Source organism: Pavona decussata, unplaced genomic scaffold, assembly GCF_977016875.1.
Source record: "Pavona decussata unplaced genomic scaffold, jaPavDecu1.1 SCAFFOLD_214, whole genome shotgun sequence".
Taxonomy (NCBI): Eukaryota; Metazoa; Cnidaria; class Anthozoa; order Scleractinia; family Agariciidae; genus Pavona; species Pavona decussata.
This window is the reverse complement of record NW_028145619.1, coordinates 3,665,001-3,685,000: the sequence shown is the minus strand read 5'-3', so window position 1 is coordinate 3,685,000 and position 20,000 is coordinate 3,665,001. Positions and strand designations below refer to the sequence as shown.

Sequence of the window (20,000 nt, the reverse complement as noted above, 5' to 3'; positions counted from 1 at the left end):
TTTCTGTCTATAATAAGGGAGACGCGAGCGTTTATGGTCACATGCATCTGAACTTCAAATCCTATTAACCAACGCTGTCGGTAGACTCCTGCGCGCGGGCAAAACTTTGTAAGGGGCGCTGAACGCAATTTTTTCCCGAATGGAACTTGTTAGTCGTTTGTGAGCAGAGACCGTTTTAGAATAGTAGTTGCCCAAATATATCTTTTTTTTTTACACGTGTGAGGGGACGACTGTACCATGTACCATTGCAGTTATGTCCTCTGTTGGAGACATGTCCTCTGACGTAATGTGATATGATGGGCCAATCACATAATGCCGTCTATCTTGGCCCACGCGAATTAAGACTGCGTAAATAAGATTGAACGTTATGAACAAGTCTTAAGAGGTTTATGAAGACTGAACACCAACGCACATACTGTTGCTTTCGATTTTTAAACGAAATCGATCGATGTAAGCCGCCTTTCCGCGAAAACCAATTTTGCTAAAAGCCCGAACTGCAACGGGACTCTTTACCAGTCTTAATTCGCGTGGGCCAAGATAGATGGCATTATGTGATTGGCCCCTCATATTACATTACGTCAGAGGACATGTCTGCAACAGAGGACATAACTGCAATGGTACGTACACCTCACGACTATTCAAAAAGGGACAGCTAGCAGTCTAGGTAAGCTATACATCGTCCAACTCAATAAAAGGAACACTTCCTGAGAAGTCGGCACACGATTTTAATACCCTCAAAAGTGCCACAAAACTCACAACAGTTTCTTGTTGTTTATTAAGTACAAAGTTTTGTCAGTTGCACACGAATCAGGTAGTTTTAATTATATCAGTAAGGCTTCTTTTATATTTTGGTCAACTATAATTTAGCTTACAACTGTGACACAAGCTAATTGCATTAAAATTATGAGAAAAAATTAATGACAATAATTAGTAAGCTGGCTACCTATAATTTGCTAAATGTGTGTGCAAAGTATCAAAAATTATCCATATCATGAAAAAATTGCCACCTACTTCAAAGACCATCAATGTTTTAATTATTGTACTAATTTGAGTAAATGGACATGAAAACTATTACTTCTTAAGTGAACTCTTTTACACTACAGGCACACAGATATTGGTTTACTGGCAGTGATCCTGAATCATGTAAACACCTTAAGGACGGTGCCTACTATTGTTACTGCGCATACATTCTGCGCATCTCGAGATACTCGGGTTTCCTATGGGTGGTGCCTACTAATACAGGAATATTTTTGCGTGGTTTAAAGCTATACGGAGAAATCAGAACTTAGCAAGTGCTTGATATCTTAAAAGAAAATTGGGGGTAACCATGCATTTTTCAGAGATAATTAAGCTTCCTTCTAGGAAAAAATCCCATACATTGCTTTAAATTTTGGCGCTTTTTAGAGATATTATTGCTTAATTATCTCTGAAAAATGCATGGTTACCCCCAATGTTCATTTTGGATTCCAATAGGCCTTGCTAAGATCTGTTTTTCCCGCATAGTCATAAACCGCACAAAAATACTTTGGTATTAGTAGGCACCGTACTTAAAAATAGGCAGTGTCACCTATTTTTAGCATCACTTTGAAAATTATAGCCAAAAACCATATTTGTATGTTTGTAAACCGGTTCAAATAATGGTTCAATTTTGTTAACAATAAACTTACTAGTGCACAGAAACTAGCATCATTCATCTTTGGCTGCGGATGGCTAGGATGGAAATGGATTGCAACTACAGTCGCCTCCTGATAACTCGAACCCTCGCTAACTCGAACCTTGCGCTAACTCGAACCAATTTTCCTTTCCCTTCGGGTCATCTTCTATATAATTTTACCCTCGATAACTCGAACTCCCGATAACTTGAACCTTTTTCAATTTCCCTTAAAGGTTCCAGTTATCGGGAGTCGACTGTAGCTCCTTCTGAGTATTTTTGAAAAAACTGCTTTTAAAAACTGATTATAGTTTATTCTTTAATTTCTTGGAAAAGTCATTTCACATTTTCTTCCCAGTGCTGTAAGAGCAATTTCATGGTAGAAAGAGGTTCTTAGTCAAATATTTAAGCAGCTTTGACCAACATACAGTAAAATTCTCGGTGACAGTGCCCCTTTAAGCCAGTGTTACACTAAGAGGGGTATAGAATGGTAAATCCAAGGCTTTGCAAGACCCTCGTTTTAAAATCCGAGACTGAGACTTAAGTCTTTCCATAATTTTCAAACCCAAGACTCTAAGAGCTTTTGATTGCTAGACAATTTTCAAGTCGATAGTATGTGTTCGGTGTTCATCCCTACTCACAGAAATACACTAGAACCTTTCTTTTCATTCTCAACAAACTGCGAGGCTCAAACATAATTTTAAAATTTGAGGCTCAGTTTTGTGATGGTCCAAATTCTAGCAAGTGCGAGATTTGGAGGAGCTAGCTGTAAATTGTGAGAATTTGAAATTCAGTAAATATTTTTCAAGAGACTTTGTTTTCGATAGACCATTCTATACCCCAACTAAGCCCCAGGGGAGGGTACTTCCTTCTAACACCTATACGGGTATGTGCCACCTATTAGGGTCATAATTTTGGGTCTCGTGATAAAGAACGTTTGGGATATCCAGTTACAAGGTGTCTCCGGAATGGGGTGTACAAAAAAATGGATAATTCTTGACCAATGCTGTAAATAGATGAGAAAAACATAACAGAAACTGATTTGTGTGGGCCAACACAACTGCAGCATCTGGGATGTTACTCAGCAGAAAAAACACAGCAACAACGTTTCTAAAACAGGGTTTTGAAATTTAGTACATTTGTAGATCAGGTATTAAGAAACATTGAGTATGTTTAGAACAGGGTATCATTTTCAATGTCAAACTCTTCTAGAAAACAGGGTCCAAATTTAGAGGCCTGGGCAGCACATACCCACCAAAACCTACTCAAGTATCTCCCCACCCGTGTTTGATGCATAATCTTAAGGTTGATTTGTTACACAGTGCAAAAGAGTCAATGACAAATATAATTGGAAGTGACACTGTTGTAAGCTTAAAAGATTGCAGTCTATAAAAATGCCTTAAGTAAAAATTCCTGTAATTAGGAACTTTCTTCTGGAGATGGCACTACAGCTACAGGAGTATGAGAATGATGCAAGACATAATCACTAACACTACCCAAGACAGTACGGCGCAGTGTGCTCAATCCACGCGTTCCCATTATTATGAGATCAGCCTTGTACTCTGTCGCGGCACCACAAATTCCCTCTCCTGGTTTACAGTTTTTATCATAAAACTTGTAAGGGATCTGGTGCAAAGCAAAAAAGTAAAAAAATAAAAACATTGCTTTCATTATCACCAAAACGTTTTAAGAGTTATTCTAGTTAACACATTGTCTCAGTCACTGGGATTGTTTCAGTCTAGTTCAGCGTATATAAACTATGATTTTAACCAAAATTCAAATCCTCAAAAAATGGCTCATTTATTATAATATAATTATGCTAAAACTTCTTTGTGAAAGCAACATATTTGTCAAGTAGACTGCAAATCAATAGAGGGGAAGAGATGACAGCCAGCAGACTGGCCGCAGCATGTACTTGGATGATTGTTAAAGGTTACATAATAACTGACTATTAAAAGGAGCACAAAGACTGGGTGCAATTTGCCTACTGCATTCCTTTAGGAGAGAAGGGGAATGTTATCAGGGCCACACACTTTAGAGGTGTCCAAAGAATCTAAACAATTGGAAACTTCGTGAATAGATTGTGTTGGCACAATTTGTGCTAATGCGAAGGAAGAATACGATCTTTTGAAAGGTGTAGGTCTATTGGGAGAACTTTAGGGGATTGGAGTGTGACAAAAATGTGCAATTACAGGAAATATCCCTACACCTTCAGTGCAAGGCCACTGAAAATTCCAAGGGGCCGGGGGAGGAGACCTCAGAAAGCAATAATGTCTTTAACCAGTAACAGTCAGCACAGTAAAACAAGCACCAAAGGAACATAAAAATAATTACTTGAACACTCTCAACCGAATGCCGCTTTTCTGCATTAATTTAACGTACACACCTTCAATGCCTGGCATGTAGATGAGAACTTGTCCTCCACTAATTTCACTTTCTTCACGGTTTCTTCCACAATTTTCTGCCATTCCTCTGTTGGAAGCTGAAAAGGGGCTAAATGAAGGAAAGAAAAACTTGAATAATTTTTGCATTTTAATTTTCCAATGTGGCCAAGCCAGTTCAAGTAATTGAAGCAGTTTCTCAAAGGGAAAAGGGGGCCAATGTCAATTTTATAATCGCAGCCAAGGCATAACCTGGGCTGCCACCCGTTTAAGTTAAATTCCCGAGGGGTGGGGGGGTACTCCCATATATGGGCTAGATAGGTATGTGCCACCCGATAGGGTATGGTTTTTGAGACTCTGGATCCTTAGTTAAGCTTCATCCGTTGCTTCTAAAATTTTGGTTTTTAAGACCCCCCCCCCCCCCCCTTGGAATTTCTGCACAATCGTCATTACCTTTTAGACTGAAAGTAGGAAGATGGGCATGCTCCCACGCACAATATCCAACAAGTTCGTCACCTGGTCTGTGGCACTTTTCAAGAAACCCTATGAAACACAACAACAAAGTAAATTTAAACTATTTTCATTAATAAAAGGCAGAAAGCAAGAAATAAAATTAATATTGTAATAAGTAATAGTAGAGGTGTAGAGTGGGCAAGCCTTGGTAAATTTACCGTGTCATTTAAGAGGGGTGGTCCCACCTTTTGCATGAGGAAGCAAGAGCCAGCATGCAGTGGTTCCATTAATGTTTGTGGTAGGAAGGTTCTTAATGGTGAAATATAGAAGGACACCAGTCATTAATTTGTCAAGTTTAGTCTGGCTTTAAGCCTCTCCAAAGGCAGGTACCATGTTCAGAGTAAAAGGATACCAGTTTCCGGAACCCGGCTTCTAAAAAGATCACTAAACATGAAATTATTTCTGTATAAAGCATCTCTCACTTTGTTCCCACTCAAGTTAACTCTGGGACAACTCTTTTGCAACAAATTTTGATCTGCCAGTCTGTTTAAGTCAGATAAAGTCTCTCATGAATGTAAGAATTTCTGTTTTTTGAAGTGTTGGTGTACATCCCAGGGACTGAATACAGATCCATACACTACATTCTTTATGGACGGCAAAACAAATAATGTTGTACAGAAAGCATCTTTCACTTTGTTCCCACTAAAGTTAACTCTGGGACAACTCTTTTGCAACAATTTTTGATCTGCCAGTCTGTTTAAGTCACATAGAGTCTCACAAGAATGTAGGAATTTCTGATTTTTTAACTATTAGCGTACATCCCAGGGACTGAATACACATCCATACACTGTACTTTATGGACGGCAAAACAAACAAATGTTGTACAGGGCGTTAATTTATTAATTCTCACTGTTCTGCTGAATTCTCCTTGCACTGACCACACATGAAAACCATGTTTCAGATCAATGTAATGATGTAACACAAAAGTACTATACAAGGAAATTTACATGTTAATCTTCCAAAAAAATACTGGTTCACTGCACAACATCAGGCCAACCTGTCGCTCACTGATTATCAGACTATATGGTTGTCTTATTTCAAATAGTTAGATGCAAAATAAGTCCTCAGGATTTTTTCAACCAATCATTTCTAACCTGAGCATAAAAAATCTCAGATAAAAACATTAATGTGACCATCATCCCACCACATATAAGCTGATCGACGGACTGTTAGAGTTATCTGGGTTACGTCGTCACTTTACACACTGTAGATTATCAAACTGTTTTTTTCAAAGCCCAACCCTATTTAAATTACAAAATCATTCCTATAATAAATTCTCCTCCTCCTTCAGAGAAATCCCTCCCTGAAAACATAAGCCTCTAGTAAATGATATCTTAAAATATTCCAACCCTAGAATGATCTTTCCCCTTTTCTAGCTTTTCCAGACCAAGATAACAAAAATCTATCTTGAAGCATTCAATCAGTCCAATCTCAGGGTCAGGTGTCAAATGAAGGGGTGCTTGGTAAAAAGCCCCAAGTGACTTCTGATCAGTTGCTAGATTCTCCTTCCAAATTACCTTGTATTCACTTGTGGAACAAAAGGAGAATTTGATCTTACATCAAAAGTCATTTGGGGCCTTATTCCACACACCCCTTCAAATAGTCTTTAAAAGAAATCGCAGGGTTGCAAACCTTAAGTCAAATTTTTTTGGTCTCACTGTCTTGACTTTTCCTCAAAGCCATCTTGGAGTCTCAATTTCTTTTACAAGGCTTAAAGAGAGTCTTAAGCTCACAAAAAAAATTGTTGTCAATTTTGAATTCTTGAAATATTGATTACATAACACTGATAACACTAAGTCAATCTCTTCAACTTTCAAAGCCAGAGAAAAATCAAATGTATTGAGTTCACTTTTCAATATTTCAAATAACGTGAGTATTGCCTTGATCACTTTATATTGAAGGGCCTGTCACCCTCTTTAAAACGAATTTATGAAGCTACACTTCTTTACTACTGTATGTAAATTAAAATTAAATTATTTAAATTTTTTGCTGCGTATCCATCCAAACTATCGCTTTTGCCTGCAAGTTCTGTAATTCAGTACAAATTTACTTAGACTTGATAATGCTACTGACGAATTTATCTGGGTATTTTACAACCGGTCATCCTTTTCAGAGGCTGTAATCAGTGTATTAAAATAACAGAATTTTCTTCAAACGATGGACAATTCAAGCTATAAAGTCTCCTGGCTAAAGGCTTACTCGATAATACACAAGTTTCACGATGTAAAGTAAACAACAGCAACTTAGCTAAGTAATAGCATTAAATCAAAAGTATTAATCAAACTCTATCGTCCATATTTACTCCTTGAGTAACTGGGGTTCGCATCTCTGCAGTTTCACGAATTCACGCCCCCGGATCTACATTCCCAGGAGATCGATCGGGAGAGGCGCAACCAACTTCACAAATCAAAACATTATTTTATACTCACAATTCAGCGCGCGATCAGCGTTTTCGCTACCATCTAAAGCCACTAATACGATCCTTTTTTCAGCCATGACTTACAAGATAATCGAATCAAATACAAGTCCCCGATCACAAGTTCCCTGAAAACTCTCAAGGCGAGGAATATGGGACCCTGCTGATTAAATACAGATTTCTCGCATACTACGCGCGTCTTGATTGGTGTTTACAACCGCGCGGATACTCTGACCAATCAACGTCACGGATATATCTCGGGCCAAATTTCCACGATGCATTGCGGGCGGTATCAGTCTCAATGACTCTCATATTTGACATATGACAGGTATTGAAGTGGATATCGGGAAAATATTACATGCACTTGCTATAAATTATCCAACGGTTATTGTTTTATAATGTGTTCGAGCAACGTTGTTATTATACCCGTGGATGGAAGCAAAAACAGTGATCGGGCAGTAGACTGTAAGTCTGTAGTTCGTTATCTTACTCCTGTAACGGAGACGTGTGCACACAAGTCCTAAATTTTGCGCCCTATATAGTACAGCACTTTGGCCTTTGTACTGGCCTCAGTGTTCATTCATTGCATCAGACCGAACACTCGAGCGTAGCTGAGCTCAGCAATTATCCAACATAAGACTTGAGATATTGTTTGTGCACGAGACGACGCTTAACAGAAATTTAAAGAAAAGTTATCACTATACAATGTAAATTTTCTGGTGAGGTGTAGCACACGGCACATACAGCTGTTTTGATTGCGATCTGTGACCTCTGTAAGCTTACAATGTTTGTTTTAGCTAAGAGGACATGTCTTTGAGAGAACCTGAAGACCTGCTCGTTACATAATTTAAGTATAAATATTCTTGATCATGTGCGAATATGATGCAGTGGTCGTGATGTGAAGCACGTTTGTCCTCTGTAGGCATACATGCTTATTAAGCATACGGTAAGTTGTAAGATATTGTGTTTACCTGAAATTTTTTTAATAAAATTTAGAGAGAATTTAACATTTTAAAATTTATTAGTAACGCTCAGTCTCCGCATAGCACTCTTCTACTTTAAGCTACTGTTTTAAGCTAGTGTATATATTTGAAATTGTCTGTGGTATATTTCCTCCAATATAAGCTTGTAAAATAAAATTTAGACTAACTCCCTGGAAACAAAGTTTAACAATTATAAGCTTATATTTATTTTTGAAAACGTGAGATTTCACATTAGTAATAATTTGACACACTGTAGAACGGTTTCCAAGGGAAACAGGTTTCTGTTTAAGGTAGTGAGAATTGTTAAATGTTAAAAAGCGTGTTCAAGACAAGAATTTCTTATTCAAAGAGCCCTTTCATCGTGTAAAATGCAGTATTTACATGTATAATATTAATTTCGATCATGAACATGTCATTATATAACTCATAAATCTTACAGCAGTGCAAAGGATGCTATAAGGATGTAAACTGACCAGGAAAATTTGAAAGTTTAATTAAACACCAACAAAAAATTACAGAGCAAAAGTACAGCGTACTGGCAAAATTTAGAAGGTTTAGTCATTTAAAATGTAATTTCCAAATTGTCAATAATTACTTGATATTCAAATTTTAAAAAGTCACATACTCAATAATGAAAGCTACTATCAGTCATTTCACAGTGTGAAAGCAGATATTAACCCTTACTTACTGTAAGATGTATGGGTTTGACATCATTAGGGAGTAGCAGGGGGCCTTTATCTTTCCCAGAAACGTACCCTACAAGCTATATGCTGTCATTTGGTAGTGTCAGTTTTCACAGGAGTAATCATTGCAAAATACTACGCTAACCAATCAGAGTTTATGTCCCATTTAAAGTGAAAAAAATATCAAAGATGTTAGTATTGATTTGTTCGCTACAAACTTGGACATGATTATGACAAAGGTCAATATTACCAATAAAAACTCAAGATAGTGCAATACTATATATTGAATAGTGTCAGAAGAACATCTGCATCAAATTAACAAAAATCCCTTTGCCACAGCCATTTGTTGACTTTATAGACAAGTTCTAATTATGTTTTTAATTAAAAAGAACCTACAGTAAACACCTGCATGCAAGACCGCAAGCTCACGCTAATTTAAACTTTGTTAAATGTTTATTGAAAATATGTACATGTAAAATTCTTATATGACCTGCCAATAAAGCTTCCTTCATGACCAGTTGCAATGTTGTCTTATACATATTTTTAAAAGTTTAAAATGTACATGTATATAACATTTAGGTCAAACTAATTGAAATTTCATTTCCCTTTGTTTCCAAGTTGTTTTATTAATAATCTGACAGGCAAAGAAAAATTTAAATTGATCACTTCTGATCTCAATATGATCTAAAAATTCATTTTGAATGACAACATAGGCATAATTTCTTAACGAAGGGTATACTACTATAAATATAAGAATGCAAAGTCTGCCAAACCTCCCAGTTCTTTACAGAATATTTCACAAGTCCTTTAAAACCCCTTCCTCTCATGATTTCATTGTTTTAAACGTTGCAGGGTACCTGGAGCATCTTCATTTGAAAGGCGACAGAGTAGTTTTCATCCATGCCTTCGATCCTCCACCAATGCAATCAGCAAAACACAGTGAGTGTCTGAAATAAATAAATGACTTTATTTAAGTGTCGAAGTATTTTAGCACTGTAGCGCAGCCTAATTGGGGACGCTATAAACCAGTGAAATAAATATGTAAACTGAAAATAACATTATTAAAAATCCTAACTGGTGGGAGGCAAATCAGTTGGCTATTTACAAAGCCTGGCCTTGGAGCAGGACTTGAACCTGGGGCCTCCAGATTACACGTCCAGCGCACCTAACCACTAGGCCACGCCGCCTCCCACAAATCCCAGTTAGTTTTATCCATGGCTTTCATAACCCTTAACAGGGATGCCATTGAGTTTGTTGACACCTGTCTCATTGAGCTTCTCACCTGTAACAATCTTGTTGCTTTGTGACTAAAATGACGCTAGAATTGTCAAGATCCAGATCTTATAACGGTTGTCAATTGAAATGAAAAGCAAATTCAATGGCCATGTAAAGAAAGCTAGGCAAGAGGGTTTTCTTACTACGAATTTCGAGAAAAGGGGAAAATTATCTCTTACCTCTTTGACTTTTGGAGATTGTACTGGTGAGTTTTATTTCCGAAATAAACTGTGACAAAGCTTAAAGTGGGTACTTGCTCGCTTCATCCGAAAAAGCCGAAATTATACATGGGAAGATCAACAACAGTGCAAAGTTTATTTCTACATTTATACAATGTAGCTGTAGTTCTGGAGTGAATCTCCCGAACAATGTTTATAAATGAACATCAGGTTGTTTCTATCTCAGATACTGACATTCCAATGAAAACAATAATTTTAATTACCTTTTCAGTTGAGTGTAGGGTGGGGAGGAGCGGGAAAACCTATTCCAAGGTTAGGGACTAAGACTATTCAATTAGTTCAATAGAGAAAGAGGAAGGTTAAAAAAAGTCTGAGAGGTGTACAAAAAATTGGGGCATAAAATTTGGCCCACTTATTTAAGCCTTTATGGCTTTTTTGTTTATCCATAAAGGAACATACAGTGTACATGTACAAGAGCACACAAGTCTAGAGTACCTATTTACAAGCTCATTGCCTAAAAAACTGTAATACAGTTTCTCACTCACACATGCCAGTATGCACCCAATACTCTGTATGTTTGATAAGTGTAGAGCTTACTGCACAGGTTACAGCTGTAACTATTACTGAAAAAAGTTGCAGAAGTGGTATCTGACATACTTGTTCTTTGTTGGACAGCAAGTGTTGACTTCAAGAACAGCTACGATGAGTGGTGCATCTTAATTCAAAAGGCACAAGATAAGGCCAGGTGCCTCCTGAAGGAGTATGACCAGAAATTCTTATCCTTCAAGGTAAAATATAAGACATAATTTCTATAGATACATCACTGAAAAACAATTGAAGGGGTGCCCGGGAAAAAGCACTAAGTGACTTCTGATAAATTGCCAGAGTCTTTTTCCAAATTGCCTTGTGTTTGCTTGTGAAACATCGAAAGTCGCGTAGGGCCTTATTCGGCACACCTCTTCAATTTAAAATGTGATGTATTTTTTTCACACAGCTGTAGGTGTTAATGGAAGTGTAGAATGTAAACAACACCCATTTTGAGCAAGAAAATGGCAGGATTCCAGGTGAAAGTTTGAACGTTTTGTCTTGGCGGGAAGCAGGTTGTGCTCTTCCTAGTATTAATGGTAGATGGCATACAAAAATTAATTCAAAATATTTAAGTACTGTAGCATGTCAGAAAGTCACAGTTGCGTCAAACTTGGTCAACTCACATACACTACACCACATCAGAGACAGGGATTGTGACGAATGACAAAAATATGGCAGAATGAATCTTAATAAGAACAGGATGGGGAATTGGTTCACACTAGTGATGAAAGCAGATATTTCGGAGTCAGAAATTATCTGAAGAATCTTCTGACCTACATCTGTTACTCACTCAATGAAAGCAGGAACGGAAGCTTCACTTCTGTTCAAAATGGTAGAATGCCACCATGTTCTCTGTTCGAATTCTTGTGTAAAAGAATTATTATATTAATTCCTATTGTGAATAAGCTATCTGTTTAGTTTATTCTTCTGCAAGCACTTCTGATTCCGATCAACCAGCTGACTCTTGATCTGAGCAACCAGTTCACACTTTATCGCAAGCAACAGAATTGGAAGAAAAAGGAAATGTTCTGATCCCTGCAATTCTGTTTCCATCAAGCTTATGATTGCAATTCGTTTCCTTAATAGGCTTCCAATTCTGTCACCAGTGTCAACGAGCCTTAAATTTTTAAATTTTTTTCTGCCAGGATAAACTGTCATACAAGATGATCCATGACACAGGACGAGCGGGAGATGTTATAGTGAGCTACATCAAGCAAGAAAGAGCCACCTGTGTTGTGATGGGCTGTAGAGGACTGGGCAAGCTTCGGAGAACACTGCTTGGTAGTGTTAGTGATTATGTTGTTCGGCATTCAACTGTACCCGTTGTTGTTGTACCTCCTTCGTCATCATAGTTGTCTAGTTGTGTTCGTGAGAGATTTAGTTTTATCTTCACTGTTTGTATATTAGTCTTTCTTTAGACCATCTATCATATGCCAAATTGTAACTCCTTCTCTTTTATCTTACTGTCAATCAATCCTTGTGTCACACTTTTACAATTGCCTTCACGGATCATACATCTCAGAACAAATTTTGGCTACAGACATAAAACATATTTCACTCCACATCACAAATTAAAATTATTTCCCACAAAACACAAAAAATTAATATTGCCAATTTGTAAAAGTTTCATGCCACCTGGCCAGTAGGCATAAAAATATGTTGAGGAGTGTTCTTGTTGCAATAAAAATCACTTAAAGGATATGATATGGCCATTTCATAGAAAATTAATAAATATTCTTGCCATGACATACATGTACACATGTAACATCACATTTCTTTCAAGCAAAATTAAATTATTTCACCTTGAAGGCGCTCGATGCTGGTCAACTAAACTGACTCAATGTCAAAACTCAACAATTTCTGTATAAATTCAAAAATTATACAGTAACAATTACTACATACAGCTGTATTTCAAGTACTTATTATTGCTTCTAAGTCAGCCATGCAGTCATGTTTTCATGCGATCATAAGGTGGATAATTATAGTAATAAATATTCAACTTTAATTTGCATACTAGAACACACCTGCAACTCTTTTCCAATACTTTCCTAAAGTCCTCTCACTTGTGCTACTTGAATATTGCTTGAAGTACCAGTAGAACCTTCCTTGGACAGAAATTATCGAAGGTACTTGATACTCTGTTGTCAGCAGTTTTGACAACCATAAAGCAGCTCCCCTTTTCAACATGGATTTTGAAGTGTAAAAACTGTTCATTAACTGACTGTGTTGTCAGGTAGTTTATCTTTGGCACTTTTAGGTGACTTGTATAATGAACGTCATAATACTGGTACATGTATATATCACATTTTTAATTGAAAAGGTGATTGAACATTGAATATCTTTGGTTGTTCTCAAAACTTTAACATATAGTTGCAAATTCTAAGAAAAAGCATAATGTTTCAGCAGGCTCATCAAAATTATTTTCTCTTCAACTTCGCGAGCCTCCAGCACTCTTGGAAAGGGAATGACTTCTACACAGGCTACTTTGCTGAAAAGATCATTTTATTTTTGTTTCACAAGGAAAAGTAATTTCAGTGAAGTATATTTTTTCTGGGGCAACTAAGGACTTGTAGTTGTGTAAAGAGTTTTATTATTAGTTGGAGTTGTGTAAAGAGTTTTATTGTCAAGAGTTGAACAAGGCGTTTTAGTGTAACAAATAGGACAAGGTGACTCCTTTATGTATTTTTTACCGTCAGTTTACGTCACGCGTGACCAGTTTCTCCAAGAATGAAATGAATATTCAAATCCCTTTTTGTAATATTTTCCGGCATTTGAATGGAATCTTGAGAAATCTTTCCAAAAAAGATGCATTAGCTGAACAAAAAAATTCAAAATACTGTACTGGGGGAATGATTTTTAGTTTTGAAACACGTAATGCTGTAATGAATAGATAAATCCATAGCTTTATAATGTCAATAAACTAGGGCAATTTCTACAGGAACTCTGAAATCTTTCCGACGATGTTCAAAACCTGACATGTTAATTTCAAAATTACTCTGTTCAAATTTCAAAAATACTGGTCACAAATGATGTAGATTGACTATAAAATTTTTTTTTTTTTTTTTTTTTTTTTGATGCTCCATTGTCGAGTCAAGAATAATGGAAACTAAACAGGTCCTAAACATAAAAAAGCACACTGACAGAAAAAGAAGCACAAAACATCGATTTGTTGTTTACTTGTGGATGTCCCCTCAACTGCAAAAAAAATTAACATTTCAAGGAAATCCACCCGTGAGAGTGGTATGTTTAAAAAATACATGTGTACCTACATGCCAGTTTGAGTAGTATGGCAGAGCTTAATGGGATGCATTTATCATTCTCTGAAAACTCGCACATGCACTTTGAAGGGGCACTGTCACAGCGATTTTGCTGTATTTTGCTCAAAACTGCTCAAATATTTGACGAAAAACCTTTTTGCTAACATGACATTGCTCTGTTAGAACACCAGAACAAAATATGAAGGGATTTCTCCCGGGAAGAACTAACTATAATTAGTTTTTAGTGGTTTCTCTAAAATACACAAGACGAACTTGAAAATGTTTCAAGTTGTGATCCATTTCCATCCTTGCCATCTGCAGCCAAACATATCTAATACTAGTTTCTGTGCACTAGTAGGGTTATTGTTAACAAAACAGAGCCATTATTTCTAACAATTCCATCGATTAAAGCATGTTTTTTGGCCATTCAAAGTAACACTAAAATTATGTGACAATGCCCCTTTAAGCTTGCCATATCTGCAGACAGGCCTGCATGACAAACAGGAGCCATTGACTCAAAACGGCCATTAATTATTAAAAAGGATTTAAATGTTGGGATGGTGCCAGCTCCTAATGCATCAGTGTTTTTGCACAGTTTATGACTATGTGGGGTCGGCATGGATACAGTATATTAGTATAAGAGCTATTGAAATCCAAGTTAGGGGTAACCATACATTTTTCAGAGAATCATAATTTAAAGTAGCAAGTTAGTTCTAAAATACTTTAAAATGAACAATAATGTGACAATATGCAAGGCATTTTTTCCAAATTGAAACTTCTGGAAAATTCGTGGTTCCTCCCAGTTTTCGTTTTGAATTCCAATAGCCCTTGTTAAGACGTGCTTTTTCTGCATAATCTTAAACCACGTATTTGTAAAAGTACTTTGTTGACTATCCTTAGTTTCTCGTACCATTGCAAGAAGCGCAGTATTAATGTATGAAGTAGCAAATTATTAAAGGAGGTAGCATCCTTAAAGGAAGCTGTAAAATAAATAAAATTTAATTGATTAATTTAGTAGTTTAAAACACTTAACATTTGAATAAAAAGCATCCTTTAAAGCCACAGAGTACATTGTGAACATAGCCAATTTTAATTTCAAACCTGAAATTGTCAGTGTAAGTAATTCTCAAAAAATTCCAAAATAATAGGCATCCGCCAAATATACAACCCCATCCATCCCAGAAATCAGAAGAACACATCCTTCTGATAATAAGACCCTCCCAAATGATTTTTATGGGGTATAGGATGGTCCTTGAAAAATGATGGGTCTCGGCAAATTTTCAACTAGTCTCGAAATCTCAGCATCTCTAACCATGAGTGTAGAACGCTGGTACAAGTTCTCAAATGAAACCGGACCGCCAGCATCTAAGATCAGTATTTTAATTCACCCGCACACACAGAACATTACATGACAACAACTCGACTTTTAACTCGCACCTCACTTATGAATACATGTATATTACAATCGTAAGAGCTTTATCCTGATTGGACAAATGGTGCATAATCATGCTTGAACACTACAATGAGTCTTGGAATCTCGAGCTTGTAAAAATAAAGCGGGTCCCCGAATCTCACATTTTGAAATTCGGAGTCTCGCAAGCCAAGTTGTTTAGTCTGAATGAACCATAATAAAACAACAAAACCGCAGAATAATAGTGAAAAACAGCTCTACATCACAATCGTGCAGGCTTGGATAAATTTTGCTTATAAATTGCCATATTATGCCTAAAAAAGAGCAAGGCTGATTTCACAGTGTCTTACACTCTGATTTTTGATTCCCAGCTTCTGACTCTGGCTCAGATTTTAAGTGAGGGTCTCAGCAAGTCTCATATTTTGCAATTCTATATCCATATTTTTATGCACTCATGGACTATTAGCATTAGCTGTTGTAGATTGTGTAAAGAAAAATAAACTGACCCTCCCCCTCGCGCCCCAACTCACCTTTTAGGGGGAACTGCATGAACAAGATCGCATAGTCTTATAGATTTATCCCTTTTTGTCTTCAAATGAGAATGAAAGAAACCAAAAGACTCATTTGACAACATACAGTTCAATTAACCAGTACTGTATCACTGTAAAAATGGGTCCAAAAAAAGGAATAGAAAATCTCATATTTCCGTCTCAAACAGGGTCAAGGTTTCGTGAACAGGCCAGCCCCCCTCCCCACCAAGGAATGTAAGGAGTGCCCACACCCCAAAGGCAGCAAGCCCTGCCATGCTGGTAATGGGATAGCTGTATTTGGTAGCATATTTCTGCTAAAATATGTAACTCTTATTCAATAATTATTTATAAAAGCTGACACAAGGCTACTCATCCAAAGTTTAATGAATCATGCGTTTATTAAAATGCTAATTTCCTTTTTCCTGCATCAATTATCAAAATGTCCATTACTTGATGTCCTTCCCTCAATTATGCCCCACAGTACGTTACACTATAATCCCTCACTTGACAGGTATAGTTTTAAAGTGGGTGCTAAGTTAAAAGTTTTCTTGTTATTGCTTGTTCGTAAATCCATGATGTTGAAAGCGATCTGGAGGCGGAACCACTGACACAGGAACACTGGCATGATGGAGACAGTAATCACTGACACTGCCGACAAGGGCACGGCTAACAGTACCCAGTCCCCTGGAACCCATTACTACATGATCAACATTCCGTTCCTTGGCCACTTTACAAACAGCCTCTCCTGCATGCCCTGTCTCCTTGATTAGTCTGCATTTCAGCTGAAAAGACACCACATAATGTTGAAATGGCAATGATTTGGGCACAACACCAGAGGGGAGGGAGTACTCAAGAAAATTTTACATGGGGAGACTCTGCCATGAGGTACTGACCATTACCCCTTCATATACCATTTCTGACAGGAAAGGTAACCCTTTCATGTGGAAGGGTATTCTTTTCTCATTGCTACAGTAGAAACACTTTATCTTTTTCCATTGGGTTGGTTCAAGATATTATGAAAGACCCTTTTCAATACCGAAATGACAGTTTTCATTTTTCTTTACTTCTGCTCATGAAATCTTTAACCCTTTTATATACCTCCATCCTGATACAGGAACCCCTTTCGGGCGGAGCCTCACCTTTTATTCAATTATAAAGAGTACCCCTTATAGGGAGTATCCCGCCCCAGGCACAACAGAGGTAAGGCCAAAAGCTGTTTACAGTTGCAATGAAGAGATCAGAAACTAATGTGATGGTGGTGTACCCCTAAAGCTCCCACATCAAAGGAGGTGAAGCCACGACAAAAAAAAATAACTAATGGGATTTAATTTTGCAATGTTGCAAGGCATGTTTGCAAATTTGAGGCACTTACAACCCAGGGACAGCTAAGTGGGGTTAAAACCTGGGAATAAAAATTACAATACAACACATAAAATTTTAGATTTGCCATCCCTCTCTTACAATGGATAGAGACTGAAGTAAATGCATGAGCAAAGTTAGGCAAGCACTAGAGAGGAGGAAAGGGGTGTGGCAACATTGAAAACAAGGGCAGAAACTCAGAGAAAGTAGAAAGTGCAGATGCCATCCAAGCTGCAGCACAGCTACCTGAAGGAGGGGGGGGGGGGGGTAAATGGTATATGGAGGGAAACGATTGTTCAGTTTCTCCTGTGCTCCATCCACCCCTACATGATGTTTGGTAAATACATGATAAAAAATGATTACAGCATCAATCATTCTACACTCAGATGCATACAGACCAAAATCAAAGGTGCTGATAATCACTCATTTGAAAGTGGACTGGGCCTCTTGCCTCCCTGAAATTTTAAACACACTTACATTCCTCTGTTGACATTTCTTGTAGTAGGACTCAAGAAGATGCCGGGCTTTTTTGTCACTCTCTTCAACACGCTGCTTCCATCCTTCCTGAAAATCAAAACCATCTGGAAAAGCAATAACATTGTGCTCACAAAAACAGGTCAACTGCAAGGCCCCACTTAAGCCCCTATGGTTATTCCAGGTAGCTGCAGTACTCTAATTTTATTTCTAATATTTTTGCAATTAACTTCACATAAGGCAAGAGTACATTATAATTAATAAAGATTGTTGTTGTTGACACTGACATACTCATTATCATACCTGCCAACTCTGAAAGTATATGAGTCTCATGACTGCACTTGCAGGCGCCAAAAACATTTTAAGTTATTAACACTCCATGGGTTAAATGTAATTTAACTTAGTTAACGACTTGGAGCAAGTTTGCTCCTTGTTGGCGTGGCGTAGCGTGGCATTAGCGTTTATTGGCATATAGTTTGGGCACTGGCGGCACATTAGCATTTGGGCATTTGTTGTTACATTACTGTTTGGGCCTGGTTATATTTTTTAAAATTGCAGTCTTCAAAAATCTGTAGAAATGTTTGGGGTACCTTCAAATATTGCAAAAACAACTTCAGCAATTATGTTCAAGTAGTACAAGGCTAACTTAGAAATTTCATTTTTTTTTCCAAAGGAGTGGGGGACACCAACTTACAAGGATAGGGAGTAGCAGGCATGGTTGGCAGCTCATGTGAATGAAACACTAATATCTCATCATCCTTCTTATAAAAGTTCTCTGAATACCCTGAAAAATAAGAAAAAAAAACATATTTATGATTTAATGGTTTCAAAAGATGGCAAAATAATTTACCACAAAATTCACCAGTGGCACCACAATGATAACTATAGATATAAGAATGATGATTATTCAAGAAAGTGACGCAGGCATACCCGGAGTATGCCTGCGTCACTTTCTTGAATAATCATCATTCTCATTCATTCACCAGGCTGAAAATATACCATCACATTTCTTTCACTATAGATATAGTTTTGACCGGATAGTAGATCTATATAAAAATTTCCATTCCATTTCCATTTCCATTTTTTATTTGCCCCAATCTTTATACAATCAATAGGTTTTCTACATTTTACATATATATTGTTGGCAGGAGATCCCAGCAAGTTTTTGCAATAACAATACAATAACAAAAGATCATGCACTAGTTTTTGCCTCTGTAACACTACTCTAAGTCCTACTAGCTCCCAAATCAATGTAAGTTCCCATTCATCCTATTTCCTTTCAGATTCTTGCAATGGTCCTTTCTTGGGTATCAAATTTGGTTGCAGTCATAACTCCCCATCATTTTTAAATCCAATTACCCTCCTGGGCACCCCCTCCCCCACCCCACCCCCACTCGCTTCATTAGCTTAAAATGCCAACAGCCTAGACTGCTTACAGTCTGTTTCTCTCTTGAATTTTCTTTTGTGCCATTGAAAAAATAACAGGGCGAGAAATATAAGACGCGAGATTGGGCAAGGTGCACACCAGACAAAAACCACTGTCTCAACCCAATCCCATCTTGTTTCATCAGCTTTTGTGATTATGTCTCTGTTGCTTGGCTAACCCTTGGTGAAGGGGGACTGCAAACAGTCCACCAGCAGCCTCACCTTGTGCACATTGAGTCTGATGATCACTGCCTTCCAGTGAGCTGAGTGAAGACTCTGGTTGTTGCTGCAAACTGTGCTGGCTTTATCAAGGGGTCAGTACAGTCAGACAGCACTGACCTAATAAACTATTCTATAGGTAACTATCTGAAAAATTAACTTAATGACATCTGGCAGAGGGCAGGGTAATATGTCCTTTCCCAGGGTGACAAGTCAGTGAAAATTGATAATCAATTGAGAAGTCGATCGATTGATCAAATTTACAAATGACTCTTAGTTAACTGCCAGATTGGTATTGGCCAGTCAGTGACAAATCAAAGTGATTGCTATTGACTTTGTTTGATTAACAGCAATTCATGTGAAAACTCATAGCTTTGGGCCAGCGTCATCAGATACATACTCACTGACATCACAGTGCATGGAATGTCTCTCTGCTTTGCTTGTTTGTTAAGCTACGTCTGTAAGAGCTGTTATATCATATTAGCTTGGAAAAGTGTAATCACGTGGCAGACAGTGCCCTTAACGTGGGCGGCATCAATGTCCCTGTCAGAGTAAAATCATTCTATCCCAGGGGGGTACTCGGGTATATTAGTGACGGGGACGTGCGAAGACCTTTTTTGGGTTTGAAATTCTCGGCTTGGGACCTTTTTTGGGTT

The 20,000-nt window shown here is 37.5% G+C and overlaps 3 protein-coding genes across 3 annotated transcripts in view; 1 reads left to right on the top strand and 2 right to left on the bottom strand.

Moving 5' to 3' along the window:
• Positions 1-705: 705 nt before the first annotated feature.
• LOC146460356 (uncharacterized) lies at positions 706-7,128 on the bottom strand. Its single transcript, XM_085088356.1, has 4 exons — positions 6,975-7,128; positions 4,486-4,575; positions 4,038-4,144; positions 706-3,277 (listed from the first exon to the last, which is right to left on the bottom strand). Exons 1-4 carry the CDS (start codon positions 7,039-7,041, stop codon positions 3,071-3,073), a joined length of 471 nt encoding a protein of 156 aa, XP_084944482.1. The 5' UTR covers positions 7,042-7,128; the 3' UTR covers positions 706-3,070.
• Positions 7,129-7,230: 102 nt separating this feature from the next.
• On the top strand, positions 7,231-14,988 carry LOC146460355 (uncharacterized). Its single transcript, XM_085088355.1, has 4 exons — positions 7,231-7,426; positions 9,480-9,566; positions 10,757-10,869; positions 11,815-14,988. Exons 1-4 carry the CDS (start codon positions 7,360-7,362, stop codon positions 12,019-12,021), a joined length of 474 nt encoding a protein of 157 aa, XP_084944481.1. The 5' UTR covers positions 7,231-7,359; the 3' UTR covers positions 12,022-14,988.
• A 1,245-nt stretch (positions 14,989-16,233) lies between these two features.
• The window catches only part of LOC146460354 (uncharacterized), a 5,043-nt gene continuing 1,276 nt past the window's right edge, over positions 16,234-20,000 (bottom strand). The window contains exons 2-4 of the mRNA XM_085088354.1: positions 18,395-18,484; positions 17,704-17,807; positions 16,234-16,649 (exon numbers count right to left, since the gene is read on the bottom strand). Coding sequence (XP_084944480.1) covers positions 16,419-16,649; positions 17,704-17,807; positions 18,395-18,484 — 425 coding nt within the window. The 3' untranslated portion in view covers positions 16,234-16,418. The remainder of the gene's footprint in view (positions 16,650-17,703; positions 17,808-18,394; positions 18,485-20,000) is intronic.